The sequence below is a fragment of the Salvelinus fontinalis genome, unplaced genomic scaffold, assembly GCF_029448725.1.
Source record: "Salvelinus fontinalis isolate EN_2023a unplaced genomic scaffold, ASM2944872v1 scaffold_0005, whole genome shotgun sequence".
Taxonomy (NCBI): Eukaryota; Metazoa; Chordata; class Actinopteri; order Salmoniformes; family Salmonidae; genus Salvelinus; species Salvelinus fontinalis.
Window position 1 is genome coordinate 405,223 of NW_026600214.1, and position 22,681 is coordinate 427,903.

The following is a 22,681-nucleotide window of genomic DNA, read 5'->3' on the forward strand; positions in this document are numbered from 1 at the left end:
AGTCAATATGAATAAATGTTATATTATAGTCTACAGGGTTATGAGGTAGGGTATGGGCGATTGACTGCACATGACAGTGATTATTATCTTTGCGCTCATTCACTTCCCGGAGAAAGACGTGTATCACCAAAAGTAGTTTATTTGAAAAATAAAAGTCCTTCTCGTCCTTTCGGCCAAGTAAAAGTGACGTGTAGCAATGGGCATTGAAACTAAATGAAGGGCTAATGTGAAAAGTTTATGCCGCGTTCACAACAACTGGGAACTCGGAAAATTACGATGTCAGCGCTTGAGAAAGAGGACCGTTCAAATCGATGTTTTCCTGTCGGACAAAGTCAGAAGGTCTGCCTACCCGACCAATCAGATAAGGGAGTGTGATGACGCGTTATCTTACCCGACCGATCATATGGTTGCGGGAAACGCTGTATTCTCCAAATCTCGAGTTCAAGTTTTGAGGACCAAATAACGAAATAAATTCGGGAACAAGAATTGGCAACGTCACTAAAATTCATAACATTAAGATAATACAAAAGTTTTGGCCAAAAAATTAAGTTGGCGTTTTTCTTTTTGTGGATAACTAGTATTTAAATTATTAGATCACCTGTTTTTTTTACTCACTACAAAGCCTTGAAAAGAATGACGCGCTCTACCCACTAGTTATTGTTTATGCAGTAAGGATTCACCCTCTTTAGATAATTATTGTGTAATTTATCTGAAGGTAATCGTTGTTTTGAGCTAAAAAAGCACCTCGAAGATGTATGACAACCAGGGAGCTAAATGAACGGCTCTTTCACCGGTGCAATTCAGCTACCGACGTTCACCAAAAAGATCCGTTCAAAAACAACCGTTATCGTTATCGAACGACCCATCACTAGTTGAAACAGGAAATACTAGTATAAGGAAGTAGAGCAAGTAACGGACGTTATCGTCGAAAAAAAATGTTTCAGAGGTTTGCAGCGTTCTTTTAGAATGTCACGTAGAAAAGTATTTTTGAGAAGTTAGATTATCACAAAGAGAGAGATGATTTAGGGGGTTAAACATCCGCCAAGTTAATACAATATTGATTTAAACTTTAAAGAATTATTATTTTAGGTTTATTTACATTGTTGTTGATTCATAGTGATTAGCCTAATCAATAAGATGTGATGTAGGCTACAGGGCTATGAGGTATGGTATTAGTGTTATAGGCTACAGGGCTATGAGGTATGGTATTATTGTTATAGGCTACAGGGCTATGAGGTATGGTATTAGTGTTATAGGCTACAGGGCTATGAGGTATGGTATAATTGTTATAGGAGATTGACAGCACATTAAGGTGATTATTATCTGAGGAAACTGGCTCACTTTCACTTCCTGAAAGAAGACGTGCATCGCAATTTATAGCTTTCATTAAATAAAATAGTCTGTCTCGTCGAGTAAATGTGACGTTCAACAATGTGCATAGGAACTATTTAAATGTAGGGCTAAATCACATTTTAAGTTTAAAGCTTTCTGGTGACAGATCAGGAAGGCGGTGGTCCGTTTTGCTCACTGCAGTTGCGCTCGATTTAACTTCACCGGCTCGTATATGCGCGTTGTGAACCACGGGTTGAATCGTCAGCACGCCTTTTCTCAGAATGAAAACCCCGGTGCGCCGGGCGAGATAAACGGATCGCACCTCAAGTGAACTCAAGCAGTGCATGGGGTCTATTCACTAAACCAGGGATGGGCAACTGGCGTTCTGGGACCAATAATAAAAACATTGTTTTGGAACTCAGCCTGGATCTAAACTTCCTGTTGACCGTTAGAATAATAGACAACACATGGTGCAGTGTGTAAATGTGGTTGAGCATCAGCAGTCAGTCTATTGGCCCATGTTAGCTACATGTTTTTAGATTGGTAAATTAGTCTAGCGGCTAAACTTGTAATAAGCATGGTTGAATTACCAACCGGGGTGGGTCCCATTGATCATCAGTTATCATATTTAAAAACTGTTTACATTTACCTCCACCCCATGGCAACATGTCCCCATGGCAACATGAGTAGAATTATCTGTTAAACTGAACATGTTTTCTCCTGACCCATGGTCGGATGTATGGATGTGGGTATGCAGACCCATGAGACACTACGGCCCCTCATGATGAGTGCCGTTTTTTTTTGTGGCCCCCACCTCTTCAAAGTTCTCCATCCCTGCACTAAATGACAAGGAGAGGGGAATACCTGAATTTGTCCAATAGAAACTCTCGTTGTTGAAACATTTTGCTATCCTACCACATTAATTATCCTAACGTACCACGCTATTTAGCTTTACCTGCCACGTAAATTTTCCTAACCTGCCACGCTAATTATCCTAACCTGCCACGTTAGTTTTCCTAACCTGCCACGTTAATTTTCCTAACCTGCCACGTTAATTATCCTAACCTGCCACGTTAATTTTCCTATCCTGCCACGTTAATTATCTTTAGCTGCCACACTAATTATCTTTACCTGCCACGTTAATTATCTTTACCTGCCACACTAATTATCTTTAGCTGCCACCCTAATTATCTTTAGCTGCCACCCTAATTATCTTTACCTGCCACCCTAATTATCTTTACCTGCCACCCTAATTATCTTTACCTGCCACCCTAATTATCTTTACCTGCCACCCTAATTATCTTTACCTGCCACCCTAATTATCTTCACCTGCCACCCTAATTATCTTTACCTGCCACGTAAATTTGCTAAATTGTAAAAATCTATTTTCAGCTATTTTCTTTTTGGTCTTAATTTAAGGTAATGGTTAGGCACAAGGTTAGCAGTGTGGTTAAGGTTAGGTTAAAAATCATATTTTTAAAATATAAATTGTAGATATAGGCATTGAATAACAGATTCACTACACAACAACAGATAGTCCTTACTGCTATTAGCCAATAGAAACACATTGAATAACAGATAGTCATTACTGCTATTAGCCAATAGAAACACATTGAATAACAGAAAGTCCTTACTGCTATTAGCCAATAGAAACACATTGAATAACAGATAGTCATTACTGCTATTAGCCAATAGAAACACATTGAACAACATATTCACCTCATTGAATAACAGATAGTCATTACTGCTATTATCCAATAGAAACACATTGAATAACAGATAGTCATTACTGCTATTAGCCAATAGAAACACATTGAATAACAGATAGTCCTTACTGCTATTAGCCAATAGAAACACATTGAATAACAGATAGTCATTACTGCTATTAGCCAATAGAAACACATGGATCAACAGATAGTCATTACTGCTATTAGCCAATAGAAACACATTGAACAACATATTCACCTCATTGAATAACAGATAGTCATTACTGCTATTATCCAATAGAAACACATTGAATAACAGATAGTCATTACTGCTATTAGCCAATAGAAACACATTGAATAACAGATAGTCATTACTGCTAGTAGCCAATAGAAACACATGAATAACAGATAGTCATTACTGCTATTAGCCTATAGAAACACATTGAATAACAGATAGCCATTACTGCTATTAGCCAATAGAAACACATTGAACAACAGATTGTCATTACTGCTATTAGCCAATAGAAACACATTGAATAACAGATAGTCATTACTGCTATTAGCCAATAGAAACACATTGAATAACAGATAGTCATTACTGCTATTAGCTAATAGAAACACATTGAATAACAATGTTTCAATTCCTGAAAGAAGACGTGCATCGGAAATGTGTAAATCTGTCGGTAAAGAAACTAGTCCGTCTCGTCAAATCGGTCAAGTAAAAGTGACATGCAACAAAACAAAACATTTTACAACGGTTTGGTACGGTGGGCACTAAATAGTACACCCCAGTTCAACAATCAAACGTACTTGCCAGACAAACCAATGTTTCGATTTTTTGACATTTTCTTGCATAACAAAGCAATGCGTAAAACCTTGTAGGCAACTATTAAACCAGAACAAGAAACGATGGTGTGTAGGCTGTATTCTCTTAAAGGGTTAGGAAGAAACATCTGTCAGCTATTTTTACTTAAGCTCCCGAGTGGCGCAGCGGTCTAAAACACTGCATCACTACATACCCGGGTTCGATCACGGGCTGTAACCGTCCGTGATCTGGAGACCCATAGGGCTGCGCACATTTTGGCCCAGCGTCGTGCGGGTTAGGGGACTTAATGTTACATAAATATGAACGTATAATATACAAACCTATACGTGTTGAACCCGCCCACTGTGTTGAAATGGGAAGTAGCCAACATTTTATAAGGAAGTAGAGAAATAACGGTCGAAGAAACATGTTATGAGGTTTGTAGCTTTTTACAATTTAATATAGAAAAGTGTTTGAGAACTTAGACTATTGTAGAGAGAGGTGATCTAGCAGTAAAACATCCGCAGAATTGTGAAGTTATTACAATACTGATTTCAACTTTCAAGAATAATCATTGTAGGTTTATATGTTGATTCATATTGATTATCCTAATTAATATGATGTGATGTTATAGGCTATGAGGTATAGAGTAGTTGATATAGGCGATTGATTGCACATTATCGTGATTTGCTATCCGCGTGATCCCCAACAGTCGACACTTTGCGTTGTTTCAATTCCTGAAAGAAGACGTGCATCGGAATTGTGTAAATCTGTCGCTAAAGAAACTAGTCCGTCTCGTCAAATCGGTCAAGTAAAAGTGACATGCAACAAATTGGCACATAAACGATGTAAATGTTGACTAAATCATGGTTCCCAAAAGTCGGTCCGGCTCTGAATTACCTGAATTTGAAACTCGTTGTCGTTCCAAAACGTTTTGCAACGGTTTGGTACGGTGTTCTCTAAGTAGTACACCCCAGCTCAACGATCAAACGTACTTGCCAGACAAACCAATGTTTCGATTTTTGGACATTTTCTTGCATAACAAAGCAATGCGTATCACCTTTTTAGGCAACTATTAAACCAGAACAAGAAACGATGGTGTGTAGGCTGTATTCTCTTAAAGGGTTAGGAAGAAATATCTGTCAGCTATTTTAACTTAAGCTCCCGAGTTGCGCAGCGGTCTAAAACACTGCATCACTACATACCCGGGTTCGTAACCGTCCGTGATCTGGAGACCCATAGGGCTGCGCACAATTTGGCCCAGCGTCGTGCGGGTTAGGGGACTTAATGTTACATAAATATGAACGTATAATATACAAACCTATACGTGTTGAACGAGTCGACTGTGTTGAAATGGGAATTAGCCAACATTTTATAAGGAAGTAGAGAAATAACGGTCGAAGAAACATGTTTGAGGTTTGTAGCTTTTTACAATTTAATATAGAAAAGTGTTTGAGAACTTAGACTATTGTACAGAGAGGTAAAACATCTGCAGAATTGTGAAGTAAATACAATACTGATTTCAACTTTCAAGAATAATCATTTTAGGCTTTTATGTTGATTCATATTGATTATCCTAATTAATATGTGATGTTATAGGCTATGAGGTATAGAGTTGTTGTTATAGGCGATTGATTGCACATTATAATGTCTACTACCGTCTTTCAATGTAAAGTAGATGTCTATAATGTATTTTAGTTGTGTGTGGAGCCCATGTAGACTAGCTGTTGTTATGGAGTCAGGGGATCCAACCAGGTAGACTAGCTGTTGTTATGGAGTCAGGGGATCCAACCAGGTAGACTAGCTGTTGTTATGGAGTCAGGGGATCCAACCAGGTAGACTAGCTGTTGTTATGGAGTCAGGGGATCCAACCAGGTAGACTAGTTGTTGTTATGGAGTCAGGGGATCCAACCAGGTAGACTAGCTGTTGTTATGGAGTCAGGGGATCCAACCAGGTAGACTAGCTGTTGTTATGGAGTCAGGGGATCCAACCAGGTAGACTAGCTGTTGGTATGGAGTCAGGGGATCCAACCAGGTAGACTAGCTGTTGTTATGGAGTCAGGGGATTCAAGTCAATCAAAATAATAGCTTATTGGACTGTGTATGTTTAATAACATATTGGACTGTGTATGTTTAATAACATATTGGACTGTGTATGTTTAATAACATATTGGACTGTGTATGCTTAATAACATATTGGACTGTGTATGCTTAATAACATATTGGACTGTGTATGCTTAATAACATATTGGACTGTGTATGTTTAATAACATATTGGACTCTGTATGTATAATAACATATTGGACTGTGTATGTTTAATAACATATTGGACTGTGTATGTTTAATAACATATTGGACTGTGTATGTTTGAATAGAATATGAAGTCGCTGATTGTACTCTTTGACCACAGATAGTACATGTGTTGTCATTGTTTATGGTTCTTCAACAATGTTCAGAAATATTGACTGTTCTGTTATTTCATATTGTAGCTGAGTGAGCTGTGACTTACATCTAAAATTAGTCTCTCTGGGGAGAGAGAGGAGGAGACCACTGCCTCTAAAATTAGTATCTCTGGGGAGAGAGAGGAGGGGACCACTGCCTCTAAAACGAGTCTCTCTGGGGAGAGAGAGGAGGAGACCACTGCCTCTAAAATGAGTCTGTCTGGGGAGAGAGAGGAGGAGACCACTGCCTCTAAAATTAGTATCTCTGGGGAGAGAGAGGAGGGGACCACTGCCTCTAAAATGAGTCTCTCTGGGGAGAGAGAGGAGACCACTTTCTCTAAAATGAGTCTCTCTGGGGAGAGAGAGGAGACCACTGCCTCTAAAATGAGTCTCTCTGGGGAGAGAAAGGAGGAGACTACTGCTTCTAAAATGAGTCTCTCTGGTGAGAGAGAGGAGGGGACTACTGCTTCTAAAATGAGTCTCTCTGGTGAGAGAGAGGAGGGGACTACTGCTTCTAAAATTAGCCTCTCTGGGGAGAGAGGGGAGGAGACCACTGCCTCTAAAATGACTCAAGACACCAGTTCTAAGAGGTAAGAGATTAAATGTAAAATATACAATTCCCTTAAAGATATAAAACTAAAGGGAAAGTTTTCCGAAATTTCATCAAATGTAGGTCTACAGTCGTGGCCAAAAGTTTTGAGAATGACAAATATTAATTTTCACAGAGTTTGCTGGGAATATCTTTAGATATTTTTGTCAGATGTTACTATGGAATACTGAAGTATAATTACAAGCATTTCATAAGTGTCAAAGGCTTTTATTGACAATTACATGAAATTGATGCAAGGAGTCAATATTTGCAGTGTTGACCCTTCTTTTTCAAGACCTCTGCAATCCGCCCTGGCATGCTGTCAATTAACTTCTGGGCCACATTCTGACTGATGGCAGCCCATTCTTACATAATCAATGCTTGGAGTTTGTCAGAATTTGTGGGTTTTTTGTTTGTCCACCCACCTCTTGAGGATTGACCAGAAGTTCTCAATGGGATTCAGGTCTGGGAGTTTCCTGGCCATGGACCCAAAATATCGATCTTTTTTTCTTCCCCGAGCCACTTAGTTATCACTTTTGCCTTATGGCAAGGTGCTCCATCATACTGGAAAAGGCATTGTTTGTCACCAAACTGTTTCTGGATGGTTGGGAGAAGTTGCTCTCAGAGAATGTGTTGGTACCATTCTTTATTCATGGCTGTGTTCTTAGGCAAAATTGTGAGTGAGCCCACTCCCTTGCCTGAGAAGCAACCCCACACATGAATGGTCTCAGGATGCTTTACTGTTGGCATGACACAGGACTGCTGGTAGCGCTCACCTTGTCTTCTCCGGACAATCTTTTTTCTGGATGCCCCAAACAATCGGAAAGGGATTCATCAGAGAAAATGACTTTACCCCAGCCCTCAGCAGTCCAATCCCTGTACCTTTTGCAGAATATCAGTCTGTCCCGGACTTTTTTACTGGAGAGAAGTGGCTTCTTTGCTGCCCTTCTTGACACCAGGCCATCCTCCAAAAGTCTTCACCTCACTGTGCGTGCAGATGCACTCACACCTGCCTGCTGCCATTCCTGAGCAAGCTCTGTACTGGTGGTGCCCCGATCCTGCAGCTGAATCAACTTTAGGAGACGGTCCTGGCGCTTGATGGACTTTGGGAGCCCTGAAGCCTTCATTCACAGCAATTGAACCGCTCTCCTTGAAGCTCTTGATGATCCGATAAATGATTGATTTAGGTGCAATCTTACTGGCAGCAATATCCTTGCCTGTGAATCCCTTTTTGTGCAAAGCAATGATGACTTCACGTGTTTCCTTGCAGGTAACCATGGTTGACAGAGGAAGAACAATGATTCCAAGCACAACCCTCCTTTTGAAGCTTCCAGTCTGTTATTCGAACTCAATCAGCATGACAGAGTGATCTCCAGCCTTATCCTCGTCAACACTCACACCTCTGTTAACGAGAGAATCACTGACATGATGTCAGCTGGTCCTTTTGTGGCAGGGCTGAAATGCAGTGGAAATGTTTTTGGGGGATTCAGTTCATTTGCATGGCAAAGAGGGGCTTTGAAATTAATCTGATCACTTTTCATAACATTCTGGAGTATATGCAAATTGAAAAAATTCAAACTGAGGCAGTAGACTTTGTGAAAATTAATATTTGTGTCATTCTCAAAACTTTTGGCCATGACTGTACATCATTCATTTAAAAGGCCAAAAATGGATTTACCAATTGCAGACTGTAGCTTTAAAAGAAACATCAGGACTTCTAGAAGTTCCACTATACAGTTGTTAAAATGAAGTAGATGAGGTATTGATGTGATATTGATGAGGTGATCTGTCTCCCTGTTTTGTTCAGTGTCCAGAAGCCCAGAGCAGAGTCACCTACAACCAGCCTGCTATCAATGAAGAGTGATCAGACACCTGCTTTCAGCCAGGAACCATTACAAGATGACAATAAGGAAGTGGAGAGTTTGGACAGTGAGGATGCATTAAAGATCACACACAACCTTCTGGACAGAAGAAGTAAGACTGTGTTTCATTCAATATTACAAAGAACGGTACAAAGGCCCTTATGAATTGCACACACACACACGCACACACACTTGAACACATGAGTCCCAACTCTCATTGTTTTCCTACAGGTCAAACTCTGCTGACAGTCCAACAAGACATTAAGGCTAAACTGAAACACAAGTATCAACACATATCTGAAGGAATTGGACACCATGGAAACCAAAGTCTGTTCAAGGACATCTACACAGAGCTCTACATCACAGAGGGTGGAAGTGGAGGGCTCAATAATGAACATGAGGTTAGACAGATAGAGATGGCATCCAAGAAACAAACCACACAAGAGACATCAATCAAATGCAACGACATCTTCAAGCCTTTACCTGGACAAGACAAACCTATCAGAACTGTGCTGACAAAAGGAATCGCTGGCATTGGAAAAACAGTCTCTGTGCAGAAGGTCATCCTTGACTGGGCAGAGGGAAAAGCAAATCAGGACGTTCATTTCATGTTTCCTCTTCCTTTCCGTGATCTGAACCTGAAAAAGGAGCAATACAGTCTGATGCAACTTCTTTCCTACTACTTCTCAGAGCTGAAAGAGATTGACAGCATTGAAGATGGTGAAACCAAAACTGTTTTCATTTTTGATGGTCTGGATGAGTGTCGACTTCCTCTAGACTTCAAAAACAATGAGAAATGCTGTGATGTCACGAAGCCAACCTCAGTGGACGTGCTGCTGACAAACCTCATCAAGAGGAATCTGCTTCCCTCTGCTCTCCTCTGGGTAACCTCAAGGCCTGCAGCAGCCAATCAGATCCCTCCTGAGTGTGTTGACCAGGTGACAGAGGTACGAGGGTTCAATGATCCACAGAAGGAGGAGTATTTCAGGAAGAAAATCACAGATCAGAATATGGCCAATGATATCATCAAACACATGAAGACATCAAGGAGCCTCCACATCATGTGCCACATGCCAGTCTTCTGTTGGATATCAGCCACTGTCCTTGAGATGATACTGAAAGAGGCATGGAAGGATGAAGTCCCCAAAACTCTGACCCAGATGTACTCACACTTCATACTCATCCAAATCATCGTGAAGAACAGGAAGTACAACAAAGCCACAGAGACAAACCCAAAGGAACTGTCTCAGTCAGACAAAGAGATGATCCTGAAACTGGCAAAGCTGGCTTTCCAACAGCTGCAGAAGGGCAACCTGATCTTCTATGAGGAGGACCTGAGAGAGTGTGGCCTTGATGTCACAGAGGCATCAGAGTACTCAGCATTGTGTACAGAGATCTTTAAAGAAGAATCTGGGCTGTACCAAGAGAAGGTCTACAGCTTTCTGCATCTGAGCATTCAGGAGTTTCTAGCAGCAGTGCATGCTTTAGAATCATGTCTGGGCAAGAAGGAAAATGTTTTCTCCCCCAAAGCAGTCACTAGTGATGATGATGATGAAGATAAGGAGTCAATCATAAAAGCAGTCACTAGTGATGATGAAGAAGAGTCAATCATAAAAGCAGTCACTAGTGATGATGAAGAGGAGTCAATCATAAAAGCAGTCACTAGTGATGATGAAGAGGAGTCAATCATAAAAGCAATCACTAGTTATGATGAAGAGGAGTCAATCATAAAAGCAGTCACTAGTGATGATGAAGAGGAGTCAATCATAAAAGCAGTCACTAGTGATGATGAAGAGGAGTCAATCATAAAAGCAGTCACTAGTTATGATGAAGAGAAGGAGTCAATCATAAAAGCAGTCACTAGTTATGATGATGACGATTACTGTGATTATGGTGATGATGATTACAATCATGATGAAGACGAGAAGGATGATGAAGAGGAGTCAATCCAGTTGTCTGACTTACACAGTAGAGCAGTGGACCAGGCCTTAAAGAGTAAGAATGGACACCTGGACCTGTTCCTCCGCTTCCTTCTGGGTCTCTCACTGGAGTCCAATCAGAATCTGTTACGAGGCCTTCTGACACAGACAGGAAGTACAACACAGACCAATGAGGAAACAGTTGAGAGAACAGTTGAGTACCTTTCAGATAAGATCGTGGAGGAATCCTCACCAGAAAGGATCATCAACTTGTTCCACTGTCTGAATGAACTTGGTGACAACTCTCTAGTTGAAGACATGCAGAGCTCCCTGCGATCAGGAACTCTTTCAGAAACAAGACTTAAACCTGACCAATGTTCAGCCCTGGCCTACCTGTTACTGATGTCAGAGGAGGTGCTGGAGGAGTTTGACCTGAAGACATACACCACATCAGAGGAAGGTTATCAGAGGTTGCTGCCGGTAGTGAAAACCTGCAAGAGAGCACTGTAAGTTCTGTTATTGAGTTGATGTTTACAGTATCATTATAATGAAGGATTTGTATATCTAACAGATTATCTCCTCTCTCCAGACTAGCTGGCTGTGAACTCACATATGAATCCTTTGAGACTCTGGCCTCAGCTCTGCAGACACCAAACTCCCCCCTGAGAGAACTGGACCTCAGCTACAATGACCTGGGAGACAGAGGAGTGGAGCTGCTCTGTGTTGGACTAACAAGTCCACTCTGCAACATACAGACACTAGTGTGAGTTAAATATCTTCAGTATGAGTTATTATGTGGATGTTTTAAACATGTGTTAATCATGTGCTCTTCTGCCCTCTAGTCTGGGTCAGTGTGGTCTGACAGAGGGTTGCTGTTCACATCTGGCCTCAGTCCTGAGTTCACCCAACTCACAACTGAAACAACTGGAGCTGAGAGACAATGACCTGCAGGACTCAGGAGTTACACTGCTGTCTGCTGGACTGGAGGATCCAGACTGTAAACTACACACACTGGGGTAAGTGTGTGTGTGTGTGTGTGTGTGTGTGTGTGTGTGTGTGTGTGTGTGTGTGTGTGTGTGTGTGTGTGTGTGTGTGTGTGTGTGTGTGTGTGTGTGTGTTTTTTTTTGTTTGTTTGGTATCAGAATCCAGAATCACTGTTGTGGCTGAGGTCTAGTTAACCTGTCTAGGATCAGCGTGGCGCTAGCGGCACACCCCCCCCCCCCCCACTGAAAAACCAGTGCCGCGAAATTCAAAAAAAATATATTTTTTTAAATATTTAACTTTCACACATTAAAGTCCAATACAGCTAATGAAAGACACAGATCTTGTGAATCCAGTCAACATTTCCGATTTTTAAAATGTTTTACAGGGAAGACACAATATGTAAAGATGTACATCTATTACCTAAAAACACATTAGCATAATCCACCATCTTTTATTTGTCCACCAACACCAGTAGCCATCACCAATTCGGCTAAACTAAGATATTTATAGCCCCTAACCAACAAAAAAACTCATTAGATGACAGTCTGATAACATATTTATGGTATGGGATAGGTTTTGTTAGAAAAAAGTGCATATTTCAGGTAGATGGCATAGTTTACAATTGCACCCACCATCACAAATGGACTAGAATAATTACAATGAGCAACGTGTTTACCTAACTACTAATCATCAAACATTTCGTAAAAATACACAGCATACACGAATCGAAAGACACAGATCCTGTGAATACAGACAATATTTCAGATTTTCTAAGTGTCTTACAGCGAAAACACAATAAATCGTTATATTAGCATAGCACATAGCACATAGCAGCCCAGCATTGATTCTAGCCAAAGTGGGCGATAACGTCAACATCGCCAAAAATATATTAATTTTTTCACTAACCTTCTCAGAATTCTTCAGATGACACTCCTGTAACATCATATTACACAATCCATATAGAGTTTGATCGAAAATGTTTATATTTAGCCACCAAAATCATGGTTAGACAATGTGAAATGTAGCTCAGCTGGTCAGAAAATGTCCTTGCGCCACTTAGACAGTGATCTACTCTTATACATAAATACTCATAAACGTGACTAAAAAATATAGGGTGGACAGGGATTGATAGACAATTTAATTCTTAATACAATTGCGTTATTACATTTTTTAATTTATCCTTACTTTTCAATACAGTTTGCGCCAAGCGAAGCTACGTCAAAAAACATGGCGTCCTAAGCCACTAAAATGTTTCGACAGAAACACGATTTATCATAATAAAAATGTCCTACCTTGAGCTGTTCTTCCATCAGTATCTTGGGCAAAGGATCCTTTCTTGGGAGAAATCGTCTTTTGGTGGAAAGCTGTCCTCTTGCCATGTGGAAATGTCAACTGCGTTCGGGATGAACTGAAAAGCGTGCCCAACTTTTCACATCGTTGCAAAAATAAATGTCCCAAAATCGCACTAAACGGATATAAATTGCTATAAAACGCCTTAAATTAACTACCTTATGATGTTTTTAACTCCTAAAACGAGTGAAAAGATGACCGGAGAAATATAACAGGCTAAACTAACGCTTGGAACAGATGCGCGCCGGTGTCCTCTAGGCTCATGACGCAGCTCCCAAAGAATGACTAGCTTCAGGGTTTTTTCATTTGTAGGGCCTGTGAACGAGCAATCGACCCCGTTGGAATCGTCATCACGTAAAGGCATCCAGGGGAAGACGTAAGAAGTGTCCGTATAGTCATAGCAACGACAGTGCCCTTTTAAATGACTTCAGAAGAGTGGCCAACATTTCTCAAATCTGACTCCATGTCAGGGAAATTGCTGTAGAATGGGCTCTGTTCCACTTAGAGACAAAATTTCAACTCCTATAGAAACTATAGACTGTTTTCTATCCAATAATAATAATAATATGCATATTGTACGATCAAGGATTTTGTGGGAAGCCGTTGCAAAAATTACCCAATTAGCATAAATAGTCTAAACAGCGCCCCCATCCCCAACAGGTTAATTTTACTCTGGTTTTAGAATCTGAACTCAAGTAGCAGATACCACCCCTCTCAAAGCCCATTCCCTTTTTTTGGAGTTCATATTATTATTTTTTTTATTCATGCTTTTGAAGGGTTTTACTACCTAATTTCCTCATCTGCTTGCATCTGCCTTCCCTATATCAAGGTGTTTTGGTACTTTCTGAAATCCCCAAAGGGAAAAATGGATGGTGGAAAAATGATGGGAACCATTTTCCTGTTTGACCGCTAGGTTTTATGGGTATTATGGCTCATACTGTGGTACTCTATGGTGAGTAGATGGGTGACAAAAATAATCAATTTAATACATTTTGAAATCAGGCTGTAACACACCAAAATATGGAATAAGTCAAGGAGGATGAATACTTTCTGAAGGCCACTGTGTCTACCAGTCTAACAGTCTATCCTGTCCTATATCCACCATACATAATAGTCACTGTATAGTCTACCTATCACACCCTGATCAGTTTCACCTGTCCTTGTTATTGTCTCCACCCCCTCCAGGCGTCGCTTGTTTACCCCAGTGAAGTTATCCCTGCGTTTCCTGTCTCTCTGTGCCAGTTCGTCTAGTATGTTCCAAATCAACCAGCGTTTTTTTCCCGTTCTCCTGCCTTTGCTATTCTTTTTTTTCTAGTCCTCCCGGGTTTTGACCCTTGCCTGTTCTGAAGTCTGTACCCGCCAGCCTGACCTTTCTGCCTGCCTTGACCACGAGCCTGTCTGCCACTCTGTACCTCCTGGACTCTGATCTGGTTTTGACCTTTTGCCTGTCCACGACCGTTCTCTTGCCTACTCCTTTTGGATTATTAAACATTATTAGACTCCAACCATGTGCATCTGGGTCTCGCCTTTGGTCATGATACTACCAGTCTACCTGTTTATCCTGTCCTCTATCCACCATAAATAGTGACTAGTGGATCGGTTGTCCAGATCTGCAATAGGATAACTAGCTAATATCATACCACACATACAATCATTCAAATATTTAATATAAGACCATGGTGCGTCACTGAAACAGTGAAGACATGAGACACGCAGCTAAAAAAAACTCCCATATTGATCTTGTTTAGTGACAATACAATTATCTAGCCTGCAACACCACATTGCAATGAATAATTGTCTTACAAAATTCCACTCTAGGCTGTAAACTGCAGTGAAAAGTTCATCCAAATAATGGCACAAAAGCCCTTTGATTGAGAATATTTAATTCCATTGATTGCATTTGGATCAGTTGTGGGTCTCAACTCTCAACAGCTTATAGGAAAGGCCAGTCTGGCCTTGATTAGGTCTCGCTTTACCGCAGCCGCCGGGTCACTCAAGCAGACAGCACACAGTCGTGCAATTTTACTAAGTAAGATGTTTGCTGTAGTATATCTTAAGTGGAAAAATGTGCAGATAAACAAGTCATCTCTCATTGAATGACAACAAATACTTAATTGAATAATCTCTACTGTTGACCAGTCACAGACGAAGGGGCGTAGACTTCGGCTATCGACTTCTCGAGAAAAAATGTTGTGTGCATGAACAGCCGAAAAACCCGAAGACCAAAATGAACAAAAACGTCACAAAATGTCTTCATAATAAATGCAAGAACTGTTCCAAACTGTTTATTGGATGGGAAGCATGCAGATGCCTTAAGCTGGCATGTGCCTAAAATAATGGTAATTGCTTACTAGCTAGCTGGCTAGCAAAATGCAGTTAGCTAAATGTACACGTTAGCTCTAATACAGGTTGCTACCAGTGGTGGTGTAGATCAGCATGCTTGTGCAACAGCATGTTCTGAATTAGATAGCTAAAATCTTTGTCTAAATGTCACATCTATCTATTTAAATGTGATTAGTGTCCGCTGGGAAACACTCACCAACACTTTGGTTCCTACCCTGTCATAACTCCTACCTGGCTTTTTAATTTGTTGTCATGCTAAACAACACCAACCATAGAATTAGAATAATCATTCTATTTATGTTTCCAACAGTTCAAGTGTTTTGATCTATAAAAAATAAAACATCTATCAAAAAAATTGCAATATTTGGTTGAAAAGTTAGATTTTCTGCCCATATTTTGCAGCCCTACTATCAACCTGGTAACTTTACCAGTATATGCAAACATTTTGTGGCACAGAAAGAAAGGTGAAAAGTGATATCTTTTCCAGATGAGTTTTAAAAGTTAGTAGGATTAATTTACACTATAGGACCAACATAGGCTATATCTCAATTTAAAAATAGATTATTCTGGTGCTCCTAAATTTGATGTGGCATTCAACCAAATATTGCAATGTTTTGATTTTTTTAATAGATACCAATGAAAGACAATGTTTCCCCATCTCAGACTCAACACAGAGGCAGACAGAAGTTACCATTCTGTCACCAGAGATGTGTGTGCTAAGTTTCCCCTCTACTCCCCTCAGTCTAGGTCAGTGCGGTCTGACAGAGGGTTGCTGTTCAGATCTGGCCTCAGTCCTGAGTTCACCTGACTCACAACTGAAACAACTGGAGCTGAGAGACAATGACCTGCAGGACTCAGGAGTTACACTGCTGTCTGCTGGACTGGAGGATCCAGACTGTAAACTACACACACTGGGGTAAGTACAGCTGTTTCAGTCAGGTCGGTACTGAGCTGAGTTACACTGCTGTCTGCTGGACTGGAGGATCCAGACTGTAAACTACACACACTGGGGTGTGAGTGAGAGAGAGAGAGAGGGAGAGGGAGAGGGAGAGAGAGAGAGAGAGAGAGAGAGGGAGAGAGAGAGAGAGAGAGAGAGGGAGAGAGGGAGAGAGAGAGAGAGAGAGAGAGAGAGAGAGAGAGAGAGAGAGAGAGAGAGAGAGAGAGAGAGAGAGAGAGAGAGAGAGAGAGAGAGAGAGAGAGAGAGAGAGAGAGAGAGAGAGAGAGAGAGATCTCAGAATTCAGAACCACATCTCGTTTTTGATGGCCAGATACTTGATTTGACTCTGGGTGGCATGTATTCATGGATGCCAAGGAAGTCAGGCTTACCCAAAAAACTGACCAAGAAAACATTTTTCTACTAAATAAAATAATGAATCTTTCATCTCTCTGTGTTTACTAATTTTCCTTAAATTCACAAGTATCTCACGAATGTATCTCATAGGAGAAAGCATCCGAGCGGCGATTCTGATCCAACCATTAGTTCATACATTGTTTTGCCCCTGGCCTGAGAGGATAGAAGTTAAATATGTAGCTAGATGTAGAAGGCTAATGTTAACTAGCTAACATTACCCATGAATTGAAGTTAGGCTAGTGAGCAAGCATTTTAGCCATGTAGCCTAGGACAACAAACAAGAAAAGCGTGTACTGTATGACAGTGTGATGGACCGTTTTGTCAACATGACAGAGAGGAGGATGTCATTGGTGTTTCTCTACAATTAGGGTGAGTCAACATGGTTTTATCTACTTGCACGAACGTGCACCCATATACGCAAACAGAAATCAGAACCATGGACAGCCACATTATATTTAGCTTACATTGATTGGACTAATTCGTTTTTGTATCTTTTAGTTGTCACTGTATTAGACTAAGCAGAGGTGATTTGATGATGTTGAAATTGAAATGGTGCTGGAATAGTGGACGCAGCATCTGTTTTCTTTGCAACGTGCAGTAACTCTCTGTGGTTCTAAATGAATAGTTGTTTAGTGGTCCAGAAATGTCAGAAACATTAACCTGCTTGACCATGCTGTAGGTCATGTACCTGTCTGTTAAATACAATACGCTTTGTGGACTTAACCGGACAGATGTTGCTCTCTGGTTTTGTGATAAAACAAAGGTGTGGTTGAATTTATTCTGCCGCTGTGTCTTCTTATTGTCTCAGCCTTTAGTCCTATATATCACTGTGTCTTATTGTCTCTGCCTTTATATCACGGTGAACTAACAGGTTATAGAGCAAACAAAGGTTATAATATGGCTTTCAAAGCCTGATCCCCTTCCATCTCCTTCCAAAAAAGTCCACGTTTACAATCTAGGCTGCAGGCTCTGAATGGAATGCTGAATGGAATGCTCTGAATGGAATGCTGAATGCTGAATGGAATGCTCTGAATGGAATGCTGAATGCTGAATGGAATGCTGAATGCTGAATGGAATGCTGAATGGAATGCTGAATGGAATGCTGAATGCTGAATGGAATGCTGAATGGAATGCTGAATGGAATGCTGAATGCTGAATGGAATGCTCTGAATGGAATGCTGAATTAAATGTATTTATTTATTTATTTATCAAATCAAATTTATTTATATAGCCCTTCTTACATCAGCTGATATCTCAAAGTGCTGTACAGAAACCCAGCCTAAAACCCCAAACAGCAAGCAATGCAGGTGTAGAAGCATGGTGGCTAGGAAAAACTCCCTAGAAAGGCCAAAACCTAGGAAGAAACCTAGAGAGGAACTAGGCTATGAGGGGTGGCCAGTCCTCTTCTGGCTGTGCCGGGTGGAGATTATAACAGAACATGGCCAAGATGTTCAAATGTTCATAAATGACCAGCATGGTCAAATAATAATAATCACAGTAGTTGTCGAGGGTGCAGCAAGGCAGCACCTCAGGAGTGAATGTCAGTTGGCTTTTCATAGCCGATCATTAAGAGTATCTCTACCGCTCCTGCTGTCTCTAGAGAGTTGAAAACAGCAAGTCTGGGACAGGTAGCACGTCCGGTGAACAGGTCAGGGTTCCATAGCCGATCATTCAGATTATCTCTACCGCTCCTGCGGTCTCTAGAGAGTTGAAAACAACAGGTCTGGGACAGGTAGCACGTCCGGTGAACAGGTCAGGGTTCCATAGCCGCAGGCAGAACAGTTGAAACTGGAGCAGCAGCACGGCCAGGTGGACGGGGGACAGCAAGGATTCATCATGCCAGGTAGTCCTGATGCATGGTCCTAGGGCTCAGGTCCTCCGAGAGAGAGAAAGAAAGAGAGAAAGTGAGAATTAGAGAGAGCATACTTAAATTCACACAGGACACCGGATAAGAGAGGAGAAGTACTCCAGATATAACAAACTGACCCTAGCCCCCCGACACATAAACTACTGCAGCATAAATACAGGAGGCAGAGACAGGAGGGGTCAGGAGACACTGTGGCCCCATCCGATGATACCCCCCGGACAAGGCAAAACAGGAAGGATATAACCCCACCCACTTTGCCAAAGCACATCCCCCACACCACTAGAGGGATACCTTCAACCACCAACTTACCATCCTGAGACAAGGCCGAGTATAGCCCACAAAGATCTCCGCCACGGCACAACCCAAGGGGGGGCGCCAACCCAGACAGGAAGATCACGTCAGTGACTCAACCCACTCAAGTGACGCACCCCTCCTAGGGACGGCATGAAAGAGCACCAGTAAGCCAGTGACTCAGCCCCTGTAATAGGGTTAGAAGCAGAGAATCCCAGTGGAGAGAGGGGAACCGGCCAGGCAGAGACAGCAAGGGTGGTTCGTTGCTCCAGAGCCTTTCCGTTCACCTTCACACTCCTGGGCCAGACTACACTCAATCATATGACCCACTGAAGAGATGAGTCTTCAGTAAAGACTTAAAAGTTGAGACCGAGTCTGCGTCTCTCACATGAGTAGGCAGACCATTCCATAAAAATGGAGCTCTATAGGAGAAAAAGCCCTGCCTCCAGCTGTTTCCTTAGAAATTCTAGGGACAATTAGGAGGCCTGCGTCTTGTGACCGTAGCGTACGTGTAGGTATGTACGGCAGGCCCAAATCGGAAAGATAGGTAGGAGCAAGCCCATGTAATGCTTTGTAGGTTAGAAGTAAAACCTTGAAATCAGCCCTTGCCTTAACAGGAAGCCAGTGTAGGGAGGCTAGCACTGGAGTAATATGATCAAATTTTGGGGTTCTAGTCAGGATTATAGCAGCCGTATTTAGCACTAACGGAAGTTTATTTAGTGCTTTATCCGGGTAGCCGGAAAGTAGAGCATTTCAGTAGTCTAACCTAGAAGTAACAAAAGCATAGATACATTTTTCTGCATCATTTTTGGACAGAAAGTTTCTGATCTTTGCAATGTTACGTAGATGGAAAAAAGCTGTCCTTGAAACAGTCTTGATATGTTCGTCAAAAGAGAGATGCTGAATGGAGCTGATGATGTTTTAGATTATAATTATTTCTCAGCAGTGTAACGATATCCCTCTACCAGATTATGTTATTTTCCCCATCAGAGAAGCTGTAGAGAGGCCAACAAATATTACTATTTGTTAATGTGTCATTTTTGTATTTACAAAATGTTTTTAACATACGTATCCGATAACGTGTGTGTGTGTGTGCGCATGTGTGTGTGACTAATGATGAAGTTTGTCCTCTATTCTCCTCTAGTCTAGGTCAGTGTGGTCTGACAGAGGGTTGCTGTTCAGATCTGGCCTCAGTCCTGAGTTCACCCAACTCACAACTGAAACAACTGGAGCTGAGAAACAACGACCTGCAGGACTCAGGAGTTACACTGCTGTCTGCTGGACTGAAGGATCCAGACTGTAAACTACACACACTGGGGTAAGTACAGCTGTTTCAGTCAGGTCGGTACTGAGCTGAGTTACACTGCTGTCTGCTGGACTGGAGGATCCAGACTGTAAACTACACACACTGGGGTAAGTACAGCTGTTTCAGTCAGGTCGGTACTGAGCTTAGTAAAACAAATACTGTGAACATCTGATGTTTCATCACAATGTTTATGTCATGGACAAATGGATGGGTGTCCTACCAGATGATTGACACCAGTACACCAACCTAGACAGCTGTTGTGTCTCTCTGTAGGCTGTCTGGCTGTCTGGTCACAGAGGAGGGCTGTGCTGCTCTGTCTTCAGCTCTGAGGTCAAACCCCTCCCCCCTGAAAGAGCTGGACCTGAGCTACAATCACCCAGGAGACTCTGCAGGGGGACTGCTTTCAGCTGCTCTGGTGGATCCCACATATAAACTGATGAAGCTGAAGTAAGTCAGAATAGATGTCCTAATAGTGTGAGCAGTGGTTGTGTCATATGTAGTGTAGTAGGGTCAGTAACATGAGGACATGATGGTAGAATTAAGGGGAAGTTTACTCAGCAGGATGAGCACTCCAACACAGCATACATCATCACCACATGAATACTCTTCTTCTGCATTTCTGATATCCTGTTGGAATTGTACTCTGTTCTGTATGCAGTAGGTAGGATAGAATACCTGTATGTCTCTAGTAATGAATTGTACTCCGTTCTGTATGCAGTAGGTAGGATAGAATACCTGTATGTCTCTAGTAATGAATTGTACTCTGTTCTGTATGCAGTAGGTAGGATAGAATACCTGTATGTCTCTAGTAATGAATTGTACTCTGTTCTGTATGCAATAGGTAGGATAGAATACCTGTATGTCTCTAGTAATGAATTGTACTCTGTTCTGTATGCAGTAGGTAGGATAGAATACCTGTATGTCTCTAGTAATGAATTGTACTCAGTTCTGTATGCAGTAGGATAGAATACCTGTATGTCTCTAGTAATGAACTTGGATAGTGCACCAGAACACAACAATATGGTTTAAATGTTGACTGCTTTATTAGGTCTTTGTCAGTCAATAACCTGTTTCTCCTACAGTGTGGATCATGGTGGAGAGTGCAGGCTGAAATCAGGGCTGAGGAAATGTAAGTCTCTTCAATCCTAATTAACTGCATATTCAGAACTATAGTAACATAGTAACTAATCAATACTTGTTCTGTTGTCACGCCCTGGTCTTTGTTATCTTTGTTTTCTGTAATAGTTTGGTTAGGTCAGGGTGTGACAGGGGGGATGTTTGTGTGTTTTTGTCTCGTCTGGGGTGGTTGTATGGTATAGGGGGTTTTGGTAGAGAATATGGGTTTGTGTTTAGTATAGGTGTATAGGTAAGTCTATGAATGGTTCTCAATCAGAGACAGCTGTCATTCATTGTCTCTGATTGGGAGCCATATTTAAGGCAGCCATAGACAGTAGGATTTTGGGGGTAATTGTCTATGTCTATGTGAAGTGTTTAGTGTCAGCACTATTTTGTTTAATATAGCTTCACGGTCGTCTGTTTGTTATTTTGTTTTCGTTAGTTTTTGTCTTCCAAATAAAAGAAGATGTATTTTTCACACGCTGCGCTGCGCCTTGGTCCACTCATTATCCTCAAGACGATCGTGACATCTGTTCCTACAATACAACATTTTATATGAAGATGTGGTTTGATTAAACTCTCCTTTTGTCTACAGATGCTTGTCATCTCACCCTGGACCCAAATACAGCAAGCCCAAACCTGATACTGTCTGAAGGGAACAGGAAGGTGACACCGGTGGTGGAGGAGCAGCATTATGAAGACCATCCAGACAGATTTGACCGTTATCGCCAAGTTCTCTGCAGAGAAGGCTTATCTGGATCTCGTTATTACTGGGAGGTGGACTGGGATGGTGGTGGGCCTGCCATTGGTGTGGTGTACAAAGGAATGTTGGGAAGGGCTGGCATTTGTATTGGACTCACCAGCAATTCCTGGTGTATGTACTGCTCTGACAGCGTTTATGACTTTTACAATGCTGGAGTCCATAGTAGATCCATGCTTGGCCCTGTATCTAACAGAGTTGGAGTGTATCTGGACTGGCCAGCTGGTACTTTGTCCTTCTATAGTGTGTCCTCCTCTGGTACACTGACACTCCTTCACACATTCTACAACACGTTCACTGAACCCCTCTATCCTGGATTTGGGTTTCTTTTGTTGAAAACCTCCTCAGTGGCCCTGTATCAGATCAACGACCAATACATTCAAAGGTGAGTCAAAGTTGACAAAGGGTAAATCCTTGAAGTCGGAAGTTTACATACACCTTAGCCAAATACATTTAAACTCTGTTTTTCACAATTCCTGACATTTAATCCAAGTAAAAATTCCCTGTCTCAGGTCAGTTAGGATCACCACTTTATTTTAAGAATGTGAAATGTCAGAATAATAGTAGAGAGAACTATTTATTTCAGCTTTTATTTCTTTCATCACATTCCCAGTGGGTTTGAAGTTTACATACACTCAATTAGTATTTGGTAGCATTGC

General features: G+C 41.4%; 1 protein-coding gene across 1 annotated transcript; it reads left to right on the forward strand.

Annotated features, from left to right (window-relative positions):
* The first annotated feature begins 6,727 nt into the window (after positions 1–6,727).
* On the forward strand, positions 6,728–11,164 carry LOC129841982 (protein NLRC3-like). Its single transcript, XM_055910352.1, has 3 exons — positions 6,728–6,874; positions 8,681–8,847; positions 8,967–11,164. The coding sequence occupies exons 1-3, from the start codon at positions 6,759–6,761 to the stop codon at positions 11,162–11,164; spliced, it is 2,481 nt and encodes an 826-aa protein (XP_055766327.1). The 5' UTR covers positions 6,728–6,758.
* The last annotated feature ends 11,517 nt before the right edge of the window (positions 11,165–22,681 follow it).

What these genes read in the sequence shown, in the direction of transcription:
- LOC129841982 (XM_055910352.1), top strand. Translation starts at nt 6,759, where the DNA reads ATGAGTCTCTCTGGTGAGAGAGAGGAGGGGACTACTGCTTCTAAAATT. An exon ending in CAAGACACCAGTTCTAAGAG is followed by an intron (nt 6,875 to 8,680) that starts GTAAGAGATTAA and finishes TGTTTTGTTCAG; the next exon opens with TGTCCAGAAGCCCAGAGCAG. An exon ending in CAACCTTCTGGACAGAAGAA is followed by an intron (nt 8,848 to 8,966) that starts GTAAGACTGTGT and finishes GTTTTCCTACAG; the next exon opens with GTCAAACTCTGCTGACAGTC.